At 49.5% G+C, this 19,528-nt stretch overlaps 1 protein-coding gene across 2 annotated transcripts in view; it reads right to left on the reverse strand.

The window, feature by feature from the left end:
* Positions 1-19,528, reverse strand: part of PATJ (PATJ crumbs cell polarity complex component) — a 272,880-nt gene that overhangs the window by 65,736 nt on the left and 187,616 nt on the right. For both annotated transcript variants that reach the window (XM_075320380.1, XM_075320379.1), the window contains one exon: positions 15,016-15,107. In XM_075320380.1, the coding sequence (XP_075176495.1) occupies positions 15,016-15,107 (92 nt within the window). The remainder of the gene's footprint in view (positions 1-15,015; positions 15,108-19,528) is intronic.

The raw sequence follows: 19,528 nt of genomic DNA on the forward strand, positions 1-19,528 counted from the left end.
GGGAGGGAGGGAGGGAAAAAGGGAGGGAGGGAGGAGAAAAAGGGAGGGAGGGAGGAGAAAAAGGGAGGGAGGGAGGAGAAAAAGGGAGGGAGGGAGGGGAAAAAGGGAGGGAGGGAGGAGAAAAAGGGAGGGAGGAGAAAAAGGGAGGGAGGAGAAAAAGGGAGGGAGGGAGGAGAAAAAGGGAGGGAGGAGAAAAAGGGAGGGAGGGAGGAGAAAAAGGGAGGGAGGAAGGAGAAAAAGGGAGGGAGGAAGGAGAAAAAGGGAGGGAGGAAGGAGAAAAAGGGAGGGAGGGAGGAGAAAAAGGGAGGGAGGGAGGAGAAAAAGGGAGGGAGGGAGGAGAAAAAGGGAGGGAGGGAGGAGAAAAAGGGAGGGAGGGAGGAGAAAAAGGGAGGGAGGGAGGAGAAAAAGGGAGGGAGGGAGGGGAAAAAGGGAGGGAGGGAGGGGAAAAAGGGAGGGAGGGAGGGGAAAAAGGGAGGGAGGGAGGGGAAAAGGGAGGGAGGGAGGAGAAAAAGGGAGGGAGGGAGGGAAAAAGGGAGGGAGGGAGGAGAAAAAGGGAGGGAGGGAGGAGAAAAAGGGAGGGAGGAAGGAGAAAAAGGGAGGGAGGAAGGAGAAAAGGGAGGGAGGAAGGAGAAAAAAGGGAGGGAGGAAGGAGAAAAAGGGAGGGAGGAAGGAGAAAAAAGGGAGGGAGGAAGGAGAAAAAGGGAGGGAGGAAGGAGAAAAAGGGAGGGAGGAAGGAGGAAAAGGGAGGGAGGAAGGAGAAAAAGGGAGGGAGGGAGGAGAGAAAGGGAGGGAGGGAGGAGAAAAGGGAGGGAGGGAGGAGAAAAAGGGAGGGAGGGAGGAGAAAAAGGGAGGGAGGGAGGAGAAAAAGGGAGGGAGGGAGGAGAAAAGGGAGGGAGGGAGGAGAAAAAGGGAGGGAGGAGGAGAAAAAGGGAGGGAGGGAGGAGAAAAAGGAGGGAGGGAGGAGAAAAAGGGAGGGAGGGAGGAGAAAAAGGGAGGGAGGGAGGAGAAAAAGGGGAGGGAGGGAGGAGAAAAAGGGAGGGAGGGAGGAGAAAAAGGGAGGAACGAGAGAAAGAGGGAGGAAGGAGAGAAAGAAAGGAGGAAGGAGAGAAAGAGAGGGAGGAAGGAGAGAGAGGGAGGAACGAGAGAGAGAGTGAGGGAGGAAGGAGGGAGGGAGGAAGGAGAGTGAGAGGGAGGAAGGAGAGAGGGAGGAAGGAGAGAAAGAGAGAGAGGAAGGAGAGAAAGAGAGGGAGGAACGAGAGAAAGAGAGGGAGGAAGGAGAGAAAGAGAGGGAGGAAGGAGAGAAAGAGAGGGAGGAAGGAGAGAAAGAGGGAGAAAGGAGAGAAATAGAGGGAGGAAGGAGAGAGAGGGAGGGAGGATGAAAGGAGAGAGAGGGAGGGAGGAAGGAGAGAGGGAGGGAGGAAGGAGAGAGAGGGAGGAAGGAGAGAGGGAGGGAGGGAGGAAGGAGAGAGAGGGAGGAAGGAGAGAGAGGGAGGAAGGTGAGAGAGGGAGGAAGGAGAGAGAGGGAGGAAGGAGAGAGAGGAGGAAGGAGAGAGAGGGAGGAAGGAGAGAGAGGGAGGAAGGAGAGAGAGGGAGGAAGGAGAGAGAGGGAGGAAGGAAGGAAGGAAGGAGAGAGAGGGAGGAAGGAGGAGAGAGAGGGAGGAAGGAAGGAGAGAGAGGGAGGAAGGAAGGAGAGAGAGGGAGGAAGGAAGGAGAGAGAGGGAGGAAGGAAGGAGAGAGAGGGAGGAAGGAAGGAGAGAGAGGGAGGAAGGAAGGAGAGAGAGGGAGGAAGGAAGGAGAGAGAGGGAGGAAGGAAGGAGAGAGAGGGAGGAAGGAAGGAGAGAGAGGAGGAGGAAGGAGGAGAGAGAGGGAGGAAGGAGGAGAGAGAGGGAGGAAGGAAGGAGAGAGAGGGAGGAAGGAAGGAGAGAGAGGGAGGAAGGAAGGAGAGAGAGGGAGGAAGGAAGGAGAGAGAGGGAGGAAGGAAGGAGAGAGAGAGGGAGGAAGGAAGGAGAGAGAGAGGGAGGAAGGAAGGAGAGAGAGGGAGGAAGGAAGGAGAGAGAGGGAGGAAGGAAGGAGAGAGAGGGAGGAAGGAAGGAGAGAGAGGGAGGAAGGAAGGAGAGAGAGAGAGGAAGGAAGGAGAGAGAGGGAGGAAGGAAGGAGAGAGAGGAGGAAGGAGAGAGAGGGAGGAAGGAGAGAGAGGGAGGAAGGAGAGAGAGGAGGAAGGAGAGAGAGGGAGGAAGGAGAGAGGGGGAGGAAGGAGAGAGAGGGAGGAAGGAGAGAGAGGGAGAAGGAGAGAGGGAGAGAGGGAGGAAGGAGAGAGAGGGAGGAAGGAGAGAGAGGGAGGAAGGAGAGAGAGGGAGGAAGAGAGGGAGGAGAAGAGAGAGGGAGGGAGAAGAGAGAGAGGGAGAGAGAGAGAGAGGGAGAAGAGAGAGGGAGGGAGAAGAGGGAGGGAGAAGAGAGAGGGAGGGAGAAGAGAGAGGGAGGGAGAAGAGAGAGGAGGGAGAAGAGAGAAGTAGGGAGAAGAGAGGGAGGGAGGAGAGAGAGATGGAGAGAACAGAGCATGAGATTGCAAAAAGAGGGGGAAAAAAAAAAGACCATGAGCGATCATAAATGCAAAGAAGAGAGCAGAAGAGCATAAAGGACAAAATATCAAAAGTGTAGAGAAAAAAATATGAGCATAAGAGTATAGACCCGAGCTGTATAGACCCGAGCTGTACAGACACGAGATGTACAGACACGAGCTGCACAGACACGAGCTGTACAGACACGAGTTGTATAGATGTGGCGCCCTGGACAAGCCAGGGGCCACAGGTAACTACACCACCACACCCTACACCCCGGTTAGGCACACCAAAGCCAGACACAAAATCCTTGTTGCCTTCCTTCAGGGGCTGATGTCCACACCAGGGGGTGGAGCCAGGCGGTTGGTCTCCACCCACCAAGGAGTTCACAGTCCTGGAGGAGGGAACAACAGTCAGATAGAGTTTGGAGGTGAAAGTGGAAGGAGCAAAGTGGTAGTTGAGCGATCTGAAGTTAGTCCGGGTGTGTGCCCCGGACGGAGCAGCAAGGTTGGCGGACGGTGGTGACCGTCTGCAGGAGTGGCCTATCGGAGTTGCCGTAAGGACCGTGGACGGGCGGTGGCCCGGCGGTACCGGACCGGTACACAAGGAGAAGCCAGCACCATTGGCAGGGGCTTTTTGGACCCCGGCAAGGCTAGGAGTCACCGTGAATTTGCCGAATCCGTTAGTGAAGGGGACCTCCTGGGTTCCCCAACAATCAAGTCTCGACAGAAGGCAACCGTCCAACCGTGAAGGGGAGACACCGCCACCGCCAAGGGCAACCGTTTCCCAGGGCCAGCGCCTGCGGGCAAAAGGGGCTCCTCCGGCCCACATCCAAGTCGGGGAGCTGGTTACCGGTGGGAACCCATCGGAATCAACATAGAACATAGGTGCAGGGAGAGACAGTCATCACTAACCTACGGGGAAGAAACAACCGCAGCCGTCTGGGGGACCCGTCCATCCAGCCGTGTGTTTTACCGAGAACTGTGTCATCGTCTCAGGCTGAGTGAGTACCACCGTGCCATGCGGCACAGCGCTGCCCCCACGACCCTGCACCTCACCAGGCCCCGCAGCCCGCCTGCCATCCCTACCTACCCCATCACCAGGCCCCGGGACAACCAACCCCCTACCCACGGAGGGGAGAACTAACAACCAAGCTGCTCCCTGTCACCGCTCCCGGGATCCCCGTCCAGAGCAGCGGTGGTGTCACCAAAATCACCACAACCGTGGGTGGCGTCTCGGACAATATCCAAATCCCCACAATCAAATCCCCTTTTCACTCACGGGCGAGGAACGCCGCTCGAGTCCCCGGGATCCGGCCCACCGCTCGAGCCACCATCGAGCAGCAGCAGCAGCAGTAGCCGTGCGGACCCGAGCAGTGGGAGAGCGCAGCGTCACCTCCTCCGCCCGCGACATAGACACGAGCTGTATAGGCACGAGCTGTATAGGCACGAGCTGTATCGGCACGAGCTGTATCGGCACGAGCTGTATCGGCACGAGCTGTATAGGCACGAGCTGTATAGGCACGAGCTGTATAGGCACGAGCTGTATAGGCACGAGCTGTATAGGCACGAGCTGTATAGGCACGAGCTGTATAGGCACGAGCTGTACAGGCACGAGCTGTACAGGCACGAGCTGTACAGGCACGAGCTGTACAGACACGAGCTGTACAGACACGAGCTGTACAGACACGAGCAGTACAGACACGAGCAGTACAGACACGAGCTGTACAGACACGAGCTGTACAGACACGAGCTGTACAGACACGAGCTGTACAGACACGAGCTGTACAGACACGAGCTGTACAGACACGAGCTGTATAGACAAGAGCTGTACAGACACGAGCTGTACAGACACGAGCTGTACAGACAAGAGCTGTACAGACACGAGCTGTACAGACACGAGCTGTACAGACACGAGCTGTATAGACACGAGCTGTATAGACACGAGCTGTACAGACACGAGCTGTATAGACACGAGCTGTACAGACACGAGCTGTACAGACACGAGCTGTACAGACACGAGCTGTACAGACACGAGCTGTACAGACACGAGCTGTACAGACACGAGCTGTACAGACACGAGCTGTACAGACACGAGCTGTACAGACACGAGCTGTACAGACACGAGCTGTATAGACACGAGCTGTACAGACACGAGCTGTATAGACAAGAGCTGTACAGACACGAGCTGTATAGACACGAGCTGTATAGACACGAGCTGTACAGACACGAGCTGTATAGACACGAGCTGTATAGACACGAGCTGTATAGACACGAGCTGTATAGACAAGAGCTGTATAGACACGAGCTGTATAGACACGAGCAGTATAGACACGAGCTGTACAGACACGAGCTGTATAGACAAGAGCTGTACAGACACGAGCTGTATAGACAAGAGCTGTACAGACACGAGCTGTATAGACACGAGCTGTATAGACACGAGCTGTACAGACACGAGCTGTATAGACACGAGCTGTATAGACACGAGCTGTATAGACACGAGCTGTATAGACAAGAGCTGTATAGACACGAGCTGTATAGACAGCAGGGAAGGAGAGCGCTCATAAGACCGCAAGAAAGTTCAACAGAGATAGAGAGCATTGCGAAAGGGGAGAATGCGAAGGAATAAGAGGCAAGTACAATAGAAAGAGCACTAATGTTTACAATGTTGAAGGTGATGCCAAAGAGACAGCAAGAGAGCATAATAGAAGAAAGTACAAAAGAGAAAGAAGGAAAAAAAAAAAGAAATTGTAAGAGCGTACAAAAGAGAGCGAGAGAGAACATAAAAGTGCAAGAAAAAACAAATGAGAGCAGAAGTCTCAGTGACTGGCTGCAGCATGGGCTGTAGTCATGATGTCACCGAGCAGCGGCAGAGAGGCAGCGCTGGACCTGGTGAAGGGGAGGATTATTGTGTTTATTGTCTTCAACACATGCAAGACTTTAAAGGGAATCTGTCACCCTGTTGCATTTTTTTTAGTTATTAATATGGGCATACAGGTGGCATAGAGGTGATATTAGTCATACCTGTGCGCCTCCTGGTTGAGGGGTAGTGAGGCAAAAATCCTCTCTTCTATCTTCCAGGTTATGGGGCGTGTGCTGACTAGAAGATAAGCCTGTTTCCAGTCTTCATTTTACAGGATTGTTCCCTCCCCTTCTCTGCCTGTGACGTCCGGTGCGCAGCCAGAAATGCAGTGCCTGTGCATTCTGCCTGCAGTCTCTCCCCTGCACTGTGAAGCAGCAGTGACTCCCCGGCGCCTGCGCAGTGCAAAATTGAAGCCTATGCCTACAGAAGGGCAGAACAGTACAGGGAGGGATTTTAGGCAGAATGCGCAGGCGCAAGATTTCCAACCACACTCATGTCACAGGGACACCAGGGAAGAGAAGGTGAGGAGGAATCTTGTATAATGAAGACTTAATGCATGCTTATCTTCCAGGCAGCACACGCCCCATAGCCTGGAAGATCGTAGATCTAAAAGAGAATTTTTGCCAAATGACCCCTCAGCTAGGAGGCACGCAGGTATGGCTAATTTCACCTTTATGCCACCTGTATGCCACCTGTATGCCCATAAAAAATTAAAAAAGAATAAAAGTGTTCTCAAACAAAACCTTTAACAATCCATCATGTGCAGAAGTGAACACAACCCACTGAATCTTTTAATACTCCTAAAATAAAAAGTTCCATTCACTTTAATTATGAGAGGTGTGGGCGAGTGTGACGGGTACAGTCAGTGGGACATGGACATTTATACAATACTGTGCTGATGTTTCAGGTAGATGTAGAAAAAAAATGCTAATTAGTTTTCAAAAATAGAAATGTTAATAGTTTATTTTTAGCAAACAACAAATGCAAAGTGAACGAACAAAAGAAATCTAAATCCCATCAATTCTTATTCTAGGTACACCTGTCACTTGTACAAAGTCAGGGATGTTGTAGGACTCAGTCAGGCGTATGAGTAACTAATTATAGCAAACAGGTGAAATTGATCATTTTCATATGTTGATTGAAAACTGTCATTAACTGAAACAGAAACTGCTGTGTAGGAGGCTTAAAACTGGGTGAGTAATAGACAAACTCTGCTATAAAAGGTGAGGCTGTGGAAAATAGTTTTAGGTCACAGCTCATACACCAGGGCAAGACTGAGCACAGCAACAATACACAATGTAGTTATACTGCATCAGCAAGGTGTCTCCCAGGCAAGGAGTTCACAGCAGACTGGGGCTTCATGATGTGCTGCTCAAGATCTTTTGAAGAAGCACCAAGAAATGAGCAACACGGAAGACATTAGTTAGCCAAGGAAACTTAGTGCATGTTTACTTCTTTTCAAAATCAGAAGATGTCCAGCAGTGCCATCAACTCAGAACTGACTAAACAGTGGGATCCAGCTACACCCATCCATTGTCGGGTGAAGTCTGGAAAGAACTTGTCTTAATGGAAGAATTGTGGCCAACGAACCATAAATTCCATGTGAAAAAAGGACGAGTGACTCAATTATGCACAAAAATTTAGGAACGGAGATGCAGAAAAATGTCATCCTGTCAACCGATGAGTACAAATGTGAAATACTGAGTCTGCAGGAACAGTGGAGCACGGTGGAGGGTGGAGGGTGGAGGGTCCCACAAGTTTTGGGCAGCATTTCAGCAAATGAAGTAGGTGGGGTTTTCAATGCTGAAAAACACAGGCAGAGACTTATCCATCATTTAAAGGGAACCTGTCATCAGAAATTTCGCCCAAAAGCTAAAAGATTCCCCCTCTGCAGCTCCTGGGCTGCATTCTAGGAAGGTCCCTGTTATTATTGTGCCCCATGTGAGACCAAAATAAAGCCTTTATAAAGTTCTACCTTTTGGTATGCAGCTTCTGTAAATGTGTCACGGGGGCGGGCTCTCTGCTGTCCGTTATTCTGCCTCCTGGTCCTGTATGCCGCCCCCATCGCTCCTTTCCATATCTGATGCACCGCCCACTGCTCCAGCCATCCCCGCGCATGCCCAGTGCCAGTCTCACAGGACTGAGCACTGTGACTGCTGGTGACGTGTGCGCAGGGAAGTGATTATGGGCGGGACTGTGACTGTTATCAGCAAGTACCCGCCCATAATCTCGTGAGCGCGCAAACCTCTCCAGCGGTCACACTGAGCTCAGTGTAGATGCTAGACTGTATGGGCTGCTTCCAGGGATGACGTCCCTTTGTCATGTGATAGGGGCGTGTTCAAAATACTATCACATGACAAAGGGACGTCATCCCTGGAAGCAGCCCATACAGTCTAGCATCTACACTGAGCTCAGTGTGAATGCTGGAGAGGTTTGCGCGCTCACGAGATTATGGGCGGGTACTTGCTGATAACAGTCAAAGTCCCGCCCATAATCACTTGCCTGCGCACACGTCACCAGCGGTCACAGTGCTCAGTCCTGTGAGACTGGCACTGGGCATGCGCGGGGATGGCTGGAGCAGTGGGCGGTGCATCAGATATGGAAAGGAGCGATGGGGGCGGCATACAGGACCAGGGGGCAGAATAACGGACGGCAGAGAGCCCGCCCCCGTGACACATTTACAGAAGCTGCATACAAAAAGGTAGAACTTTATAAAGGCTTTATTTTGGTCTCACATGGGGCACAATAATAACAGGGACCTTCCTAGAATGCAGCCCAGGAGCTGCAGAGGGGGAATCTTTTAGCTTTTGGGCGAAATTTCTGATGACAGGTTCCCTTTAACACCATCTGGGAAGAGTCTGATCGGCTCCAAATTTATTCTGCTGTTGGGAATCAACCCCAAACATCCAGCCGATGTCATAAAGAACGAGGATGGGGATGATGATTCAACCTCTTAGAGCCCTGATTTTACATCATCCCGTCTGTCTGGGATCAAAAGACAGAAGGATCCGCAAAAGAATCATACACAAGATTTGAGGTTGGTTCTCCAAGATGTTTGGAACAACCTCTTCAAAAAAAACGTGTACAAGGGACAAGTGACCTAGAAGACGGGCCATCACCAAATATTGAAGGGAATTAGATTTTTCGTTTGGTAATTTTTTTTTTTATCAATTAACAAAATGCAAAATGAATGGTTTTTAAAAACATTCTTTGTGTGTATATATATTTATATATATTTAAAAAAAACAAAAAAAAACAAAAAGGATTTTCTTAACACCTGCCTAAGACTTTTGCACAGTACTGCATAAGTGGAGACTACTGCGCAGTGGAGCCAGTGGTATGTTGCTCTTGCATTAATTCTGAGATGCCTGTGCCTGATAGATAAAGCATCGAGGATTACATTACATCCAACTCAGGAGCATGATGGCAAGTAATTAAAACCCAGCTTTCTGTGGATCCTGACTGTATAGTGGGAGATAAGATTTACACAATAGTAGTTACTCCGCATTCTCCGACTACTGAAAGGACCCATCAGCCTAGTTGTGTAGCGATATCATCATGGAGGGACAGATCAATCTCCAGCAAGAGAACTTGGCCATTCAGAATCCTAGGAAAGCTGGATTATAAAGCGTGTATAATAGCACTTACTCGGGTTGTAACTTCGCTTTCCCAGAAGTAGATATTGAAGATGGAGATTTACACTTTGTGGTTAAAGCCAGCAGCAGATTGTGTAATAATGCAAGACATGACCTACAATTGCCGAAACACCTCATCCTTTACCAGACATGAAAGCGATGATGGAGAACGGAGAATACGCGCTGCGATTTCATGGCTGACAAAACGCTGCACTGATCAAATGCAGCTGGACAGTAAATCATATTGTGACCAAAGACTGTAAAATTATTATCAGAGGCCGTGCAGAATGATGGGCTGACAGCGGCGAGATGAATGTCAGCGTACAGGAGGCGGCAGGGTAAACACAACGCTGCCGCATGGGCGAAACTCTGCAGCCACAACTCCATCCTTACATGAGAAATCCCACCAATTAAAAAAAAAAAAACCCCAAACAACTTTCCACTATATGGCAGATGTTAGCTCAGCTGCCAAAGATCACCAATGATTTTTAGAAGTAAATGGGGTTGTCCAGGATTACTAAAAAAAAGTCTTTTATGTCCCCTACAAACAGCGCCATTCCTGTCCACAGGCTGTGCATGGTATTGCAGTTTAAACTAGCTGAAGTGAATGGGGCTTTCATGGGAGTATAAGGGTAACTGGAGCAGGGACCCCTAAACTGGTGCTCAGGTGCTGTCCCTTATCCCAGAGGTAGGCTTGATGGTAGCTAGGTCTGGACCGCCAGCATGACCCTAATTTCTGTCCGAACCCTGAAATAACTCTACTCCCGCTCCCCAGGAAAGGGCCAGGAGAAGCAAACTCCACAAATATCACAGACTGGAGAAAAAACAAAACACAGGCACACTGAAATCAGATATGAGGGAGAGATAATACGAGCCCAAGAGGAAGTAAAAAACAGGAATATTTCCACACCCCACAGGAAAGCACACGACAGACCACCAGGCTCAGGATCACTACAATAGGACCAGTATCGCTGGAGCATTGCTGAGCTATATTCGGCAACCGGATCCAGTACTTTATAAAAAGTGAAGGCGGCTGTGAGTGGTCAAAGCAGCCCGAGCGTCTAGCAGCAGTTCACAAGCCAGCAGGAATTAACTGAGCACCGCATGACAGGGCCTGAGCTGCAGTACCTGATTTAGCCAATAGACTTGGGGGATGCTGTTTTCATGGGAAACAAAAGCAGAAGTTTTACTCTAATCCCACAGAACCCTTATCTGGCTGCAACCGGATACAGTACTTACTTTCTTTTCTTGTTTAGCGGTTTATTTATATGATGATTTATTGTATTCTTTGTTAATTAAACCAAAAGTTGGTTTGAAATTAGTTTTTTTTTTTTGTTACAGTGTAGCAGTATATCGTGAAAGCTCAGAAAGAAAAGTGGCACAGTCTGAGCTTTTGTGGATTGCCAACTGCATATGAATTCCGAGAGGCGGCAGAATTCGTTTTTATATTTGTTTTGTTTGTTTTTTTACTTTGGGTGAATGGAAAAGAAAATAATCTCTGAAGTCAATTTACTCAGATTTTTATATAGAGGTAAAATGTGATATAAGTGGTGTAAATGTATACTAACTGTACGCTAAAAAAAAAATACATGTGGAAGTTTGAAGGGAATGGCTAGTATGTGCAAACCACGGATGGACAGTTGGTGCCGATCAATTATTACAGTAGAAACAGTAACTTTCTTTTTCAAAAGCTTAAAAAAAAACCCATAAAAATCTAAAAATTGAAAAACAAAAACTGTAAAAACATTTTTTTTTTTCCAATTTTCCAATTTTTTATCATTAAAAGATTCCATAAAGTACCGTACAAAGCATTTCAGCATCGCTTGCCTTCATCATGTACCGGAAGGCAAGGGATGTCGAAACATGTACAGCACTGTATGGAATATTTTAATGATAAAAAATTTTGAAAATTAACACAACTTCCAATATAAAACAAAACAATCGGTGGAGAATGTGGGCAGAGAGGAAACACTAAGACATTCCGACCTGAAGGCAAGGACATGGAAGACATCAGGCTGCTCCAGCATGCTCGGTCTGTTCTAATAACTTCCCTGTCACACGACCTTTCCGAGACAATTAGAAAGGGAGGAAGGTTCAACTCCTTCATAAACTCTCCCGGAGGCAGAAATCCATAGATCTAATGAGAATACTAATGTCTCCGAGAAGGACTGAGGCAAAAGAACAAGGAGGGTAAAATCCCATTAGTCTGACTCTGACAATTGTCCAGTGCGATTCCGGATACATCCCCCATAATCTAATCCTCCTCCAAATGACCTCTCGTGAATTTATGGCAAAATTTTAAAAATCTGAATAAGTAGCAATTCTCTGATACGGTATTATTCTCAGTGCTAGGGAGCGGTATAAACATCAATTCATGCTATCTTTATTGCTCCTTCCAATCAGCAATGATCTAATAGCTAAGTCAAAGTTTTGGGGAACTTGTGCCAATACTCCTGAGCATACCAGCCCCAGTTAAAAAAGCAGAGCTGCAGTGTAAAGTATAGTGGTGTGCAGAGGGAATTGGTGGGGGTCTGAACTCCGGGACTCCCACGTTGCTGGAGTCAGTGAGAAATGCAGGAAACAACGCATGTGTAATGCCCATGCTGCTTTTTTTTGTGCATTTTTATGTGCTTTATTGACGTCACTGGCATTACCTGCAGCCATTTTGTCATCTCGCGACCTTTACTGCAGGACCTTGCTGCAGTGAACTCCGATGACATCACAAGATGAATCGAGTTCATGCCGGCGGATCACCGGGGTTTCCTGCAGATCCGCCGGCAGGAACTCTGTTCACCTTGTGACGTCACCGAGGTTCACTGCACCTAGGCCACATAGCCAGTGTCAGCAGACATTTTCTCATCTTGCGGTCTTTACCGCGGGACCTTGCTGCAGGGAACTCCGGTGACATCACAAGGTGAATAGAGTTCATGCCGGCGGATCACCGGGGTTTCCTGCAGATCTGCCGGCAGGAACTCTGTTCACCTTGTGACGTCACCGAGGTTCCCTGCACCTAGGTCACGTAGCCAGTGTCCGCAGACATTTTCTCATCTCGCGATCTTTACTGCGGGACCTTGCTGGAGGGAACTCGGGTAACATAGGTGCCCTGGTCTGTGAGGTGATCCATACCTCAGTAACCCGAGGATGACGATCCAGGGTTACCATGGTAGCGATCGGGTCCATGTGATCACATTATAGGGACCCGATCACCAAGGAGAGGTAAGCGATTCCTCTCCCTGCCTCCTGAATGCTGCGATCGCGCTGATCACAGTATTTATGGGGTTAAACTGCTGGGAGCGGCGCGGGCACTGCTCTGTTCAGCGAGAACCAGGTCCCGACTGTAAGATCCTAGCAATATGTCTGGCTTTCAAGGGGTGTAGTCACTGATCAAATGGAGCAGAGATGCAGTGTAAAGCAAGAGGGAAGGATTGGGGAATAATATAATTAGCAATAAGGTGGATTACTGACTAAGCCAAGAAAACAAAACTTGAGAAGAATTTAAGCAGAAATAAGCCGGCCGCCTTGGCTCAGCTAAGAGCGCCCTCCAGGACGTCTTTAAGAAATATCAACCGCCATTAATTTAATAATTCTCCCCTTCGCTGCAGAACGTCTCACAGCGCCGATACAAAGGGACGGGACTAAGACATGCAAATGCTCTGCTGACTAAGGCGATTACTTAAATGCTAAATTAGCTCTTTTGATCTCTCGCAGCAAAACGTGTCCATGTGACATCTCCGAGCACAATAAGGAGAAGGTTCTTACGAAAACAGAGAATGTTTTCGTTTTTTAAACCAGAACTTTTTATTTATTTTTTTTTGTTCATCAAGTTTTAGTAGTTAATGGAATGAAAGTTTGCATCTTTTCTGGGGTTCGGATCCTCTTATTATAATGTGTTTTGGGTTTTTTTTTTGCAGGGGGATAAGAGCGCCAACTTTATAAAATGATGGTGTGTACAGTGGACAAGATATAGAGAAGGTGGAGAAGGTTTGGGTGCCTGGTGCAGAGGCCATGGAAGCCAAAAACCATGCTGTGAGATGAGATCATTACATTACTTTGAGATTAGAAGATATTCAACTGCTGGATCCAAAAAATCTAAGTATTGAAAGCCGGGGACTGATGCACCAAACCACTGGATGCCAGGGAACGCTGCACCATGCACCAAACCACTGGATGCCAGGGAACGCTGCACCATGCACCAAATCACTGGATGCCGGGGACCGCTGCACCATGCACCAAATCACTGGATGCCGGGGACCGCTGCACCATGCACCAAACCACTGGATGCCAGGGAACGCTGCACCATGCACCAAATCACTGGATGCCAGGGAACGCTGCACCATGCACCAAATCACGATGCCAGGGAACGCTGCACCATGCACCAAATCACTGGATGCCAGGGAACGCTGCACCATGCACCAAATCACTGGATGCCAGGGAACGCTGCACCATGCACCAAACCACTGGATGCCAGAGAACGCTGCACCATGCACCAAACCACTGGATGCCAGGGAACGCTGCACCATATCACTGGATGCCGGGTACTGCTGCACCATGCACCAAACCACTGGATGCTGGGGAACGCTGCACCATGCACCAAACCACGGGATGCCGGGGACCGCTGCACCATGCACCAAACCACTGGATGCCAGAGAACGCTGCACCATGCACCAAATCACTGGATGCCAGGGAACGCTGCACCATGCACCAAATCACTGGATTCCAGGGAATGCTGCACCATGCACCAAACCACTGGATGCTGGGGAACGCTGCACCATGCACCAAACCACGGGATGCCGGGGACCGCTGCACCATGCACCAAACCACTGGATGCCATAGAACGCTGCACCATGCACCAAACCACTGGATGCCAGGGAACGCTGCACCATGCACCAAATCACTGGATGCCGGGGACTGCTGCACCATGTACCAAACCACTGGATGCTGGGGAACGCTGCACCATGCACCAAACCACGGGATGCCAGAGAACGCTGCATTATGCATCAAACCACTGGAGGCCAGGGAACGCTGCACCATGCACCAAACCACTGGATGCCAGGGAACGCTGCACCATGCACCAAATCACTGGATGCCGGGGACCGCTGCACCATGCACCAAACCACTGGATGCCGGGGATCGCTGCACCATGCACCAAACCACTGGATGCCGGGGACCGCAAACCACAGGATGCCAGGGACTGCTGCACCATGCACCAAACCACTGGATGCTGGGGAACGCTGCACCATGCACCAAACCACGGGATGCCAGGGAACGCTGCATTATGCATCAAACCACTGGATGCCGGGGATCGCTGCACCATGCACCAAACCACTGGATGCCGGGGACCGCAAACCACAGGATGCCAGGGACTGCTGCACCATGCATCAAACCACTGGACTCCGGGGACCGCTGCACCATGCATCAAACCACTGGATGCCGGGGACCGCTACACCAAACACCAAATCAATGGACGCCGCACCATGCAGCAAAGTATTGAACGCTGAGGACCACTGCACCAAAGTATTGAACACCAGGGAATGCTGCACCATACATCAAACCACTGGACGCCAGGGACCATTACTACATGCAGAAAACCACTAGATGACGGTGATCATTGTACCATGCAGCAAACCACTGGATGCTGGGGATCATTTTACCATGCATCAAAGTATGAAACGCTGGGGTCCATTGTACTATGCATAAAATGACTGAATGTCGAGGACAGCTGCGTCATACATAAAGTCACTGGACGCTGGCTGGCAACTGCTTTACCATGCATCAAACTGCTGGATGCCGGGGTGGGCCAAACCTCTGAATACAAGGGATTGGTAGAACAGCCACCTTCTATACAAAGCTCCCACTACAAAATGCCCATTCATGTTGTTTCTGTATCTGTATTTAGTAAATACATAAAGAAGTTTCTCCCATGAGACGGTTACACAGATAGACGTCAATGTTACCCTCACCTGATTAGCACCAGCTTCACCTTGGTGGGCGCAGACTTTATCACTGCAGACGCATTTTGGTGACTTTTTCCGAATAGAATCTGGTTATTCAGCTAAAAGAGAAAAATAAAAATAGGAATGTATTGCGAGTCGCTGGGTCAGTAACCGCTTAATGAGCCGCAGCAGAAAACTGTTCCAGATCTGCGCCTCTCTAGGGGACGGCCGCGGCTGACGCATTTCTTTGTATTTTCAATTTAACAAGATTATGAAAACTATTGTTTTTGTGTGATGAAATATCAATGAAATAACGAGCACGATCCCTACCATTGCCATAAGGAGTGTAGCTAAATTGTCCCTCCCGACTGGTTTAATTTTAAAAGAAAAGTTACTCTCGATTTCATTTTGGTTACATTGTTGCATTCGCACGGTTTCCTTTCTCGCCTCCTCGTGTGGTTTCTATTGCACTGAGAATCAGGCACCGGCTCCATCACATCTCCACCTGCCGCACCGAGCCGGCTGCACGAGGCTCCTGGGAAGGAGAACGGTCAATCAGCAGCCCAAGTCCTGAGCGATGGTCAAGGAAACGCACCGATGATTGACAGCTCCTCTTCCTCAGGAGGCTGCGCACGGGCTGCGGACGTGTCTGTATGTAGAATGGAGGGGTGACCTTTCCTGCAGATATTTACACCTCGAGAGGAGAGATAATCCCGGTGACATTCAATAAAATGCAGGTTAATGGTGACGCGTCACTTTCTATAAGCGTTATAGAGGATTAGAGGCCAAGAAACTTATCCAATCCATCTGTGCGGCAGAGCTGGATGGGGGAGCTGTATACACTGCTGGTCTGTGCGGCAGAGCTGGATGGGGGAGCTGTATACACTGCTGGTCTGTGCGGCAGAGCTGGATGGGGAGCTGTATACACTGCTGGTCTGTGCGGCAGAGCTGGATGGGGAGCTGTATACACTGCTGGTCTGTGCGGCAGAGCTGGATGGGGAGCTGTATACACGGCTGGTCTGTGCGGCAGAGCTGGATGGGGGAGCTGTATACACTGCTGGTCTGTGCGGCAGAGCTGGATGGGGGAGCTGTATACACTGCTGGTCTGTGCGGCAGAGCTGGATGGGGAGCTGTATACACTGCTGGTCTGTGCGGCAGAGCTGGATGGGGGCGCTGTATACACTGCTGGTCTGTGCGGCAGAGCTGGAAGGGGAGCTGTATACACTGCTGGTCTGTGCGGCAGAGCTGGATGGGGGGTGCTGTATACACTGTGGGTCTGTGCGGCAGCTGGATGAGGGCGCTGTATATACACTATATACACTGCTGGTGTGTGCGGCAGGGCTGGATGGTGGAGCTGTATACACTGCTGGTCTGTGTGGCAGAGCTGGATGAGGGCGCTGTATACACTGCTGGTCTGTGCGGCAGAGCTGGATGGGGGGTGCTGTATACACTGCTGGTCTGTGCGGCAGAGCTGGATGAGGGCGCTGTATACACTGTGGGTCTGTGCGGCAGAGCTTGATGGGGGCGCTGTATATACACTATATACACTGCTGGTCTGTGCGGCAGAGCTGGATGGTGGAGCTGTATACACTGCTGGTCTGTGCGGCAAAGCTGGATGAGGGCGCTGTATACACTGCTGGTCTGTGCGGCAGAGCTGGATGGTGGAGCTGTATACACTGCTGGTCTGTGTGGCAGAGCTGGATGAGGGCGCTGTATACACTGCTGGTCTGTGCGGCAGAGCTGGATGGGGGGGTGCTGTATACACTGCTGGTCTGTGCGGCAGAGCTGGATGAGGGCGCTGTATACACTGTGGGTCTGTGCAGCAGAGCTGGATGGGGGCGCTGTATATACACTATATACACTGCTGGTCTGTGCGGCAGAGCTGGATGAGGGCGCTGTATACACTGCTGGTCTGTGCGACAGAGCTGGATGGTGGAGCTGTATACACTGCTGGTCTGTGCGGTAGAGCTGGATGGGGGTGCTGTATACACTGCTGGTCTGTGCGGCAGAGCTGGATGAGGGCGCTGTATACACTGCTGGTCTGTGCGGCAGAGCTGGATGGGGGTGCTGTATACACTGTTGGTCTGTGCAGCAGAGCTGGATGGTGGAGCTGTATACACTGCTGGTCTGTGCGGCAGAGCTGGATGAGGGCGCTGTATACACTGCTGGTCTGTGCGGCAGAGCTGGATGGGGGGTGCTGTATACACTGTGGGTCTGTGCGGCAGAGCTGGATGAGGGCGCTGTATACACTGCTGGTCTGTACGGCAGAGCTGGATGGGGGTGCTGTATACACTGCTGGTCTGTACGGCAGAGCTGGATGGGGAGCTGTATACACTGCTGGTCTGTGCGGCAGAGCTGGATGGGGGTGCTGTATACACTGCTGGTCTGTGCGGTAGAGCTGGATGAGGGTGCTGTATACACTGCTGGTCTGTGCGGCAGAGCTGGATGGGGGTGCTGTATACACTGCTGGTCTGTGCGGTAAAGCTGGATGGGGGTGCTGTATACACTGCTGGTCTGTGCGGCAGAGCTGGATGAGGGTGCTGTATACACTGCTGGTCTGTGCGGTAGAGCTGGATGGGGGTGCTGTATACACTGCTGGTCCGTGCGGCAGAGCTGGATGGGGGTGCTGTATACACTAATAACAGGTCCACGCTATGTATAAGTAATTATCATTGTATAGTGAACAGATAATACCACCATAGAGTGCTCAAATAATAGCGCTGTAAAAAGTACTGGAATAAGTCCAATAAATAGCTAGACACATGAACTATTAACACACTAATTTTTATATATATATATATATATATATATATATATATATATATATATATATATATATATATATATATATATATATATATATATATATATATATATATATATAGTAGCGACCACCAATGTGGTAAATGGTCGCTATATGTCACAGTGGAGAAGGTACCTGCGATATTTAAACGGAAGAGGTTGCTATGGGACTTGTGGTTCCACAAAGGCTTCTTGCTGCATATAAGGGTCAGGTTCCCTTTAAGATTCCCAGGGTGTTGTGCAGGTCTGAGAATCACAGACCTCCACCTGTGGGTGTGGCTCGAGGGGTTAAAGCAATCCTGTCTCAGAACCTGGGGGGAGTGTGTCTAGATAGAGACTAGCTCTAGACTTCCAGCGTGTGTGCTGGGAGAGAGTGAGAGCAGAGCCGAGAGCTCTGCATGGAGCAACCTGTGTAGAGGCTGAGCACAGGACTCCGATATTAAGTCTGAGCCGAGACTGAGGTGAGTGCAGCCAGACCAGGGCTGTAAGGCCGAACCTCTCCTAGAGGAGACACAGACCCAGTGGTCTGCAGAGGGCCGTGGGGCCGAGAAGGAACCTCAGCTAGAGGTGTCTGCTACCAGGTGCCTGAGAGTGGGGGGGGAAGTGGTTAAACTTCCACTATGAACTTGTAATAGAGTCTGCTCTGTAAGCTGTAGAGCAGAAAGCCTGGAAAAGCTCCAGGCCGGCGTGGAGCGATTATAAGTCCGTGGATCCTCCTGGAACAGCCGAACGGGGCATCGTAAGACTGTCTCCTACGGCAAGGGGTGCCTGTGTGACAGGGACCCGTATGGACGGTGCATAACCCGGCTGTGTTCCGGGTGACTTTGCCTGTATAGCAAGGACAATAAAGCTGTTTGGACCGGACTATTTGGGTCACTGCCTCTTCGTCGTCCTGGGGGACCCCCACCCTGCTACATTATATATATATATATATATATATATATATATATATATATATATATATATATATATATATATATATATATATATATATATATATATATATATATATATATATATATATATATACATATATACATACATATATATACACATATATATATATATATACACACACACACACACACACACACACACACACACACACACACACACACACATATATACAGTCATATGAAAAAGTTTGGGCACCCCTATTAATGTTAACCTTTTTTCTTTGTAACAATTTGGGTTTTTGCAGCAGCTATTTCAGTTTCATACATCTAATAACTGATGGACTGAGTAATATTTCTGGATTGAAATGAGGTTTATTGTACTAACAGAAAATGTGCAATCCGCATTTAAACAAAATTTGACAGGTGCAAAAGTATGGGCACCTCAACATAAAAGTAACATTAATATTTTGTAGATCCTCCTTTTGCAAAAATCACAGCCTCTAGTCGCTTCCTGTAGCTTTTAATGAGTTCCTGGATCCTGGATGAAGGTAGATTTGACCATTCCTGATTACAAAACAATTCCAGTACAGGTAAGTTTGATGGTCGCCGAGCATGGACAGCCGCTTCACATCATCCCACAGATGTTCAATGATATTCAGGTCTGGGGACTGGGATGGCCATTCCAGAACATTGTAATTGTTTCTCTGCATTAATGCCTGAATAGATTTGGAGCGGTGTTTTGGATCATTGTCTTGCTGAAATATCCATCCCCTGCGTAACTTCAACTTCGTCACTGATTCTTGCACATTATTGTCAAGAATCTGCTGATACTGAGTTGAATC

The sequence above is a fragment of the Anomaloglossus baeobatrachus genome, chromosome 8 (genome assembly GCF_048569485.1).
Source record: "Anomaloglossus baeobatrachus isolate aAnoBae1 chromosome 8, aAnoBae1.hap1, whole genome shotgun sequence".
In the NCBI taxonomy this organism is placed as follows: domain Eukaryota; kingdom Metazoa; phylum Chordata; class Amphibia; order Anura; family Aromobatidae; genus Anomaloglossus; species Anomaloglossus baeobatrachus.